Source organism: Oncorhynchus mykiss, chromosome 17, assembly GCF_013265735.2.
Source record: "Oncorhynchus mykiss isolate Arlee chromosome 17, USDA_OmykA_1.1, whole genome shotgun sequence".
Taxonomy (NCBI): Eukaryota; Metazoa; Chordata; class Actinopteri; order Salmoniformes; family Salmonidae; genus Oncorhynchus; species Oncorhynchus mykiss.
In genome coordinates, this window is record NC_048581.1 from 59,457,428 (window position 1) to 59,465,333 (window position 7,906).

Genomic DNA, 7,906 nt, shown 5'->3' on the forward strand with positions numbered 1-7,906 from the left:
CGACAGATTTGTACCTTGTCAGCTCGGGGATTTGAACTTGCAACCTTTCGGTTACTAGTCCAACACTCTAACCACTAGGCTACGCTGCCGCCCCATGACATGGCTAAGGGCTGTTTTTAAGCACGACAGAACGTGGAGTGCCTGGATACAGCCGTTAGCCGTGGTATATTGACCATATACCACAAACCCCTGTGATGCCTTATTGCTATAAACTGGTTAGCACTGTAATTAGAACAGTAAAAAGTCATATTTTTTCATACCCGTGGTATATGGTCTGATATACCACGGCTTTCAGACAATCAGCATTCATGGCTCGAACAAGGTTTATAAATCTAAATTAATTCCCTTTGCGCATGTGCATAACCATACATAAATCCAAAAGGAGAGTTTGAGTGATGAAAGTTGGACAGAGGATCTCGAAATCTCTGAGGAAGAAACACTTGGATGAAGATAAAAAAAACTAATGTTAGGCTATTTTCTGGCAATTGTGCCGTTATTATGTGCCATATGTTAAGACTACAAACTGTATAAATGGCCCATTTGCGAGATTGACTTGTCATTTCAATAGGCATAGGCTAGAGACTAAAATATTTTGCCATAATTTGCTTAGCTAAAGGCAGGTAGCCTATAGCCTCTGACAGACCTACATCTAATTTCAGATAGTCTACAGTAGCCTGTAGTTCAAATTAGCAGACTAATTTATGAATGAATAGCGAGGCTATTTTGTAATAAGAAGTGCTTGTGTTTCCCAATAGCCTACTGGAATAGGCTACTGAGGATGGTGTCATAATTTAAATCACTGAATTAAATATTAATAATAGAACTGAATATGCTTGTCAACAACAAGCAGTTGTATTTAAAAAAAAAAATAGTTTGACCTGTAGCCTAATCTGACTATTGTTACCGTCAATCTAATGTGTTCATAATAACACAAGGCTACAACAACAAACTGAAGTAATAGGCTATTTATTAAATTGGTTTGCCAGGTCTCGGTAGGCTACACAAGTGGCACAAATTGATTTGGAATGACTCCAGGGATATTGTTCCACATAAAAACAACCACGTGTGTCACACCCTGATCTGTTTCACTTGTCTTTGTGCTTGTCTCCATCCCACTCCAGGTGTCACCCATCTTCCCCATTGTCCCCTGTGTTCTGTTTGTCATTTGCCAGTTCTTATTGTCTTGTCAAGCTTGTTTTTCGTACTTCTGTTTCCTTGAGCCTGTTTTCTCGTTTTCCCGGTTTTGATCATTCTGCCTGCCCTGATCCAGAGCCTGCCCTGGATTACGGACCTCTGCCTGACCCTGAGCCTGCCTGCCACTCTGTACCTTACGGACTCTGCCCTGGACTACCGACCCCTGTCCTTTGCCCTGTTTATATAATAAAGTCCATTATTCGAACTGTCTGCATCTGGGTCTTTTCCTGAGCCGAGAGAACGCGAGGGAGTTCCATAACTTCCATTTCAAATTTCCTCTCGGGCTGACCCCAAGACCCAAGAACTGACCATGCATAAAGCCCTTTGCTTGATACCATTTTCTTTAAGCAGTCAACATTAGAATGCAGTATAAACCACCTCTGAGTGAATTTATGTAATGCACTCTAGTGCACCAAAAGTAATTTTCCAGTGCTTTGTCTCCATTATTTATTTAGTTCCAGCGTATTATTATTATGTTTTATGGAAAAAGGGTTGGAAATAGGTGTCTCCATAATGACAATCTTTATAGCCCACCTACAACTAGTAAAAAAGTTGTCACAACCGTGCACGCTTGCTGCTCTCTCTCTCAATTCAATTTAAGGGGCTTCATTGGCATGGGAAACATATGTTTACATTGCCAAAGCAAGTGAAATAGATAATAAACACTTAGCTCCCAAGTGGCGAAGCGGTCTAAGGCACTGCATCTCAGCGCAATAGGTGTCACTACAGTCCCTGGTTTGAATCCAGGCTGTATCACAACCCGGCTGTGATTGGGTATCCTATAGGATGGCGCACAATTGGTCCAGCGTCATCCGGGGTAGGCCGTCATTGTAAATAAGAATTTGTTCTTTAACTGACTTGCCTAGTTAAGTAATAAAGGTCACATTTTTTTATTGTCAAATAAACAATAAAAAATGTAACATTACACTTCCAAAAGTTCCAAAAGAATAAAGACATTTCAAATATACAGTGTTGTAATGATGTGCAAATAGGTGTATTTGTAAATAAACATAAAGGTTGTATTTACAATTGTGTTCTTCACTGGTTGCCCTTTTCTTGTGGCAACAGGTCACACATCTTACCGAGATTGCACACTGTGGTATTTCACCCAATAGATATCTCTCTGGCTCCTCTCCCTCATGTCTCAGTCAATAACTGTAGTGCTCTCTCTACACACACACAAACACCTCTGGCCCTCCCCACCAGTCATTCACTCAGCAACAGCATGCGGCACTGCCTGACAGTCAGTAGCAGGTCACAGTGAAATACATGTGTTTAAAAGAAAATGCCAAGTCGGCCGTGGTGCAACTTAGAAATAGCCCAAAAACCTGCAACATTGTTTTCAAAGTAGCCCAATTGCGGGAAAAATGCGAACATGGCAACACTGACCATATGTGGTCTCGAGCATGGGCTCTTCTCGAGTACTAGGCCTTAAAAACTGCTGGCAAGTAAATCATATTTGCTCAGGCACATTATTTAATTATAAATCTGATTCTTTCACATGGGGGGAGATGTGGGAAGCTAAAAGGCTAGCTTGCGTGCTGTTTTTTGCCCGCTAGGTGATACGCTGCTAGTGGAGTAGCCTCCAGCAATTAGTTGTAAATGGTAGCCATGGGCGGGCGCACAGGGGCGGGTGAGGCCATGAGATCAACTTGACAATGGTTGTGGCACACTTGATAACAAAGCAGACAGTCTTCAGACACATTTCCAGTCTGAACTAGCAGATGGTTCTGATGGCGCAAAATAACATTATGGCCCTTCACACTTGTTGAAACCAAAGCAAATGGTCTGGTTGTCTCTAAGCAATGAGATCTCTTATAAAAATAAATGTCTCAAGCAGGTGCACCTTTTTTTTCAACAGGGTCCTAATGCAAAACAAAATGTAAAAAAATAGAGGTTTTCAATTATACTGCATGCTTGAAGGATAATTTATAATTTACAAAAAATATGTAGACTATTACATTGAATTATAATGTTAAATTGTGGGCCTATGAATCTATGGATTCATTCCAAGTTGACCAATAATAATAGGGCTAGCCTACATTTCCAACATTTGACATTGTGGCATCACATGCACTTTTTTCTTTTTTTTTTTTTACGCACATTCTCTTTCAATGATAGGGCCTATCTTGCATTTTCAATTAAGATTTTCAGCCAATGCGCTTATATGGTGAAATAACTTAATATAGCCTTACATTCCTATTTTTAAGACATTGTGCTACACAAGGTAAATGGCAAGCCCCCTATTATAAAACCCTATGCCATAGGTATATTAACTTATCACAGTGAAGAGGTACAAGTTAGAGTATAATAATTCACAATTACAATGTACTATTAAATTGTTTATTTTTATAAAGTTATGGCTAAATTGTGTTGTGTATGACACAACAGGTGGATGATATAACCTAAATAAACGGATTGGGATAAGATATTATCACGTTTAAACTCCCCAATATTTGCAAAGTTATTCCCATATCAATATTATTATTATTGCCATGATGTCTTGTCAGTAGTGGAACCTGCTGAGCATTATTGGAGAGATGCGTAGCTCTGTGTTGTGTGAAGCTACTAGCCTGGCAATATAAGCCAGGTACACTGGACGCGGAATTCAGCCCTCCGGTGTGACGTGGCGCCGACGTCCGCCCCCAGATCCTCATTATCAGTAGAAAATGGGCAGTCGGAGAAGACAAGCGCCGTCCAAAACGTGAGACTCATGTGACAGAGATAGGTCATTGCGAGCGAGAGTCAGGGGTTTATTTAACACGTAGCTCTGTCCTCCCCCACTTTCCCAACGCGCAACCAAGACTAGTGCATCTGCGGGACTCCCTCTTGACTGACTACGTGGAGATCTCCGGGACACTGCTCCCATTATGCGATATATAATCATAACAATGCAAATGTAAAATAGATTACTTATCTCTACAAATTGGAGGAAATACTTAAATATTTTTGTGAAAAATTTCAAGGACTATTTACTTTCATTCAATTTCATTTGCGTTCTTGAGTGAAAACATTGGGGGGAAAAAGCTTGCCCTTTCCTGCGTCATTTGGAGTAGCTTAAAGAGAATGGAAATGGAAAGGATTCCAAGTGCGCAACCCACCCCCAAGCACCAGCAGGCTGAGCTGCCTGACATGCAAGGGTAAGTTGCTGATGATTCTTCTTATGCCCTATGCCATGCTTGCCCTCTTTATAGTGGCATACATTCGCGTCTCCTGACATTGAGTGCGCAACCTCACCAAACCCACATCTCATTGACTGTCTTCTGTTTTTCATTAGGATGGATTTCCCTATGTATGTATACAAATCCCGTCGGGGAATGAAACGAGGAGATGATAGCAAGGTTGGTTGATATTTTATATATATTTTTTTATAGAAACAATATTGGTGTATATTCACTTAATTAACTGTTTGTAAATATGATTACAATAGAATAATATTATGATTATATACAATGCTATTGAAACATTGATCTATTTAGATCAATTAGTTGGCCTGATCATTCCGATCATGTGGTGACCTATTTTCCCACATGATGTAATCCTTGGAGTCCATGTTACTGTTCACAGTGCTGCTCGTCAAACTGCTGAGGTTGTTATTTAACCTCAGTATCACTCCTGCCTTTAGGAAACCTACAAACTGCCTCACCGACTTATCGAGAAGAAAAGGCGTGACAGGATAAACGAGTGCATCGCTCAGTTGAAAGATTTATTGCCCGAGCACCTGAAACTTACAGTAAGTTCCTATTTATCTTGAAGTAGCACATTACTAAAGCGCGATCAAGTGGTTGCTTGGTGGTACTTCAGGTTAAGGTGACAGCCTGACTAACAGGTGAGATCTGTAAAGGAATTTTAAATTAAATAATGAATGTGAACACCTAAACAAATGGCATCTTTGAGATGTTAACTAAAATTGAACACATTTCCTCTGATTTGTATTTTTATAGATTAAAGAATGTAATATTACACATTCAAATTTTGCATTTGAGTAGATCTACTTAGTTATTGCTTTTGATTGTTGTTGAGAACGTTTGTGTGCATGTGTGTGTTAGTAATCCATAAGAGATGAGCCTGTGCTGAAAGTAGTGTGTGTTCTTCCCATAGACTCTTGGCCATCTGGAGAAGGCTGTGGTTTTGGAGCTCACACTTAAGCATGTGAAAGCTCTAACCACTCTACTGGAAAACCAGCAGCAGAAAATCCTCAGTCTGCAGAATGGCATGCAAATCGGTGAGCAAACACACACACACACACACACACACACACACACACATACACAATAAGATGATTATGCAGAAGCGCATACAAATCAGTGAATTTAAATATAGCTTGTGGTCTCTTGCTTTGGCTAGCTTCAATTTGGATGCAGACCACATCCTCACTAATTTTCAAATGCAGCACAGTGCATTGCTCATCTACTGCATTATAATAACATAATAATAGAATAAGGAACTGAGTCAGAATAACTGCTAAATTTAGTTTGGATGTGGTTGCGTAGAAGGGGATTTTATACCCATATTAAGATATATTACTTACAAGAATCATGTAAATACGATGAAAGTAGTTTGGTAGTTTCCATAATAATGCATTGTGGTAGATCTGTGTTTGACAGCGTTTGTGGTGTTGTCCATTCCTGCCTACAGAGCAGTCCTCTCCCAGCCAGGAGAACAGTGAGGAGATCTTCCGCTCAGGCTTCCATGTCTGTGCCAAGGAGGTGCTGCAGTACCTGGTCAACCAGGAGGGTCACGGTGACCTTACACCCTCCCACATGGTCAACCACCTGCACAAGGTGGCCACTGAGGTCCTCCAGGGTCCTCCCTGTAGCCCCTGCAAACCCCGGTCTGAAGAGACCACCATCCACTACCAACATCATCAGGCCCACAGGGAGAAGCCTGCAGACCAGCCCCCCAAGCCCAGTGAAGGCCATGGGAAGAACTGCGTTCCCGTCATCCAGCGGAGGTATGCCCATGCGGGCGGTGAGCAGAGCGGCAGCGATACAGACACAGACAGCGGCTACGGTGGCGAGCAGGTTGAGCATCTGGCGTCGCATGCAGGGTATTACGGCCAGGAGAGACAGCTGAAGAGGGCACTGGGAGAAAAGAGGGCGTCATTTTGCATTAAGCAGGAAGATGAGGCGTGCCACAAACGCAGCCGGGTCGAGTCATCCGAGGACGAGTCTCTCTCAGGCGGAGAGTCATCCTCATCCTCCTCCAGCGGCCACGGCAGCTACATGAGCGCCTACTCCCCTCACCAGGCCCAACCTCATCCCCTTTGCATGCCCTTCTACCTCATCCCCCCCTCTGCCGCCGCCTATCTGCCCATGCTGGAGAAGTGCTGGTACTCAGGGGCCATGCCCATGATTTACCCTGGCCTGGGAGGCTCCGCGCAGGGCATGCCTAGTGACAGGCATGCCCCCTCTCCCTCGATCATGATGTCCCCCAGGGGGCGCTCTCCCTCTCCCCCTACCGTAGCCCAAAGCCCCATGGACTCCCCGGCCTTCCTCCAAGTGTTAAAGCAGGTACTTCCCATGAACCTGGAAACCAAAGACTGAGAGACCACTGAGCACTTACACAGAAAAGTGTTATTGAACATAGACTGCTATGCTGAGAGGATACATGGAGGAGAACATGACCAGACAGTCAGATCACCCACCACCACCCCTCTCCCCTCATCCCAGAAGTCAGAATACAGAAGGGAGACAGATAGAGCGCATGCAGAAGGTCTGGTCCCAGATCGGTGAGGCATAATCCACAGCTGCAAACAGAAAAAGAGAATAAAAGAAAGAGGGAATGTGTGGATGGAAGACAGCTCAACCTGTTTCCTAATCCTCTCTGAATGTTTGACTTTATACCCCCACCAGAGTGCTGAGTGCAACATTGACCCCACTGATCTGGATACACACACACACACACACACACACCCACACACACACACACACACACACACACACACACACACACACACACACACGGTTGAATGTATAAATGTAAAAAAGTGGCAGTCCCGTAGATGTTGCTGCTGTTGAGGTTTCTACATGCTGTGGACACTGACAGGGCTCAGCTGTACACACACCGTCCTTGTAAACCATGTCACACCAAATGTCAATAGTCACCATTCACCCAAAGGTTGCTGTCTATTTACCTTAGGTCACCATTGCCATCACTGACACTGCGCTTTGCCCCATTCCCTATGACAACAACAAACATCCTGAGTGAAATAATTTCCTTACTGTATGGAGTTAGTGAGGCCATCATGTGACCATGTCAAGTTGGGAATTCACTGACAGTTTAGAGGGACTTTTTGTAATTATTGTTTATACTTCTTGTACATCTCTATTTTTGATACGTGTCCTAGCGCTCGAACCAGAGAGAAAGGTTGGACAGTCGTTTTACCACATAATAACTAATGTACATACTGTAGCCCTGCGCTGACCCTGATCTGCAATCTGACTCTGCTCAAGTCAAACCTGGAGTTTATCATCCTGTTGCCTTTTACTTGTGAAACACTGATAAAAGAAAACATCAGATGTTTATGAAATGTATTTGGGAGTTGGCGAGAAGTGAATGTATATGTTTTAACAGAAGATTAGTTTTCTATAGAAAGAGGTACTTTGATATTTTGGGACCTACCAGAAAGATGTTTGATGTACATATTTTGTCTATAAATGTTGACATACATTATATAAGCGTATTAATAAAGTATTTTATCTGCTATGTT

General features: G+C 42.7%; 1 protein-coding gene across 1 annotated transcript; it reads left to right on the forward strand.

Moving 5' to 3' along the window:
• Nucleotides 1–3,886: 3,886 nt before the first annotated feature.
• On the forward strand, nt 3,887–7,906 carry LOC110494249 (class E basic helix-loop-helix protein 40). The gene is made up of 5 exons (XM_021569175.2): nt 3,887–4,334; nt 4,472–4,535; nt 4,820–4,927; nt 5,296–5,419; nt 5,833–7,906. Exons 1-5 carry the CDS (start codon nt 4,261–4,263, stop codon nt 6,738–6,740), a joined length of 1,278 nt encoding a protein of 425 aa, XP_021424850.2. The 5' UTR covers nt 3,887–4,260; the 3' UTR covers nt 6,741–7,906.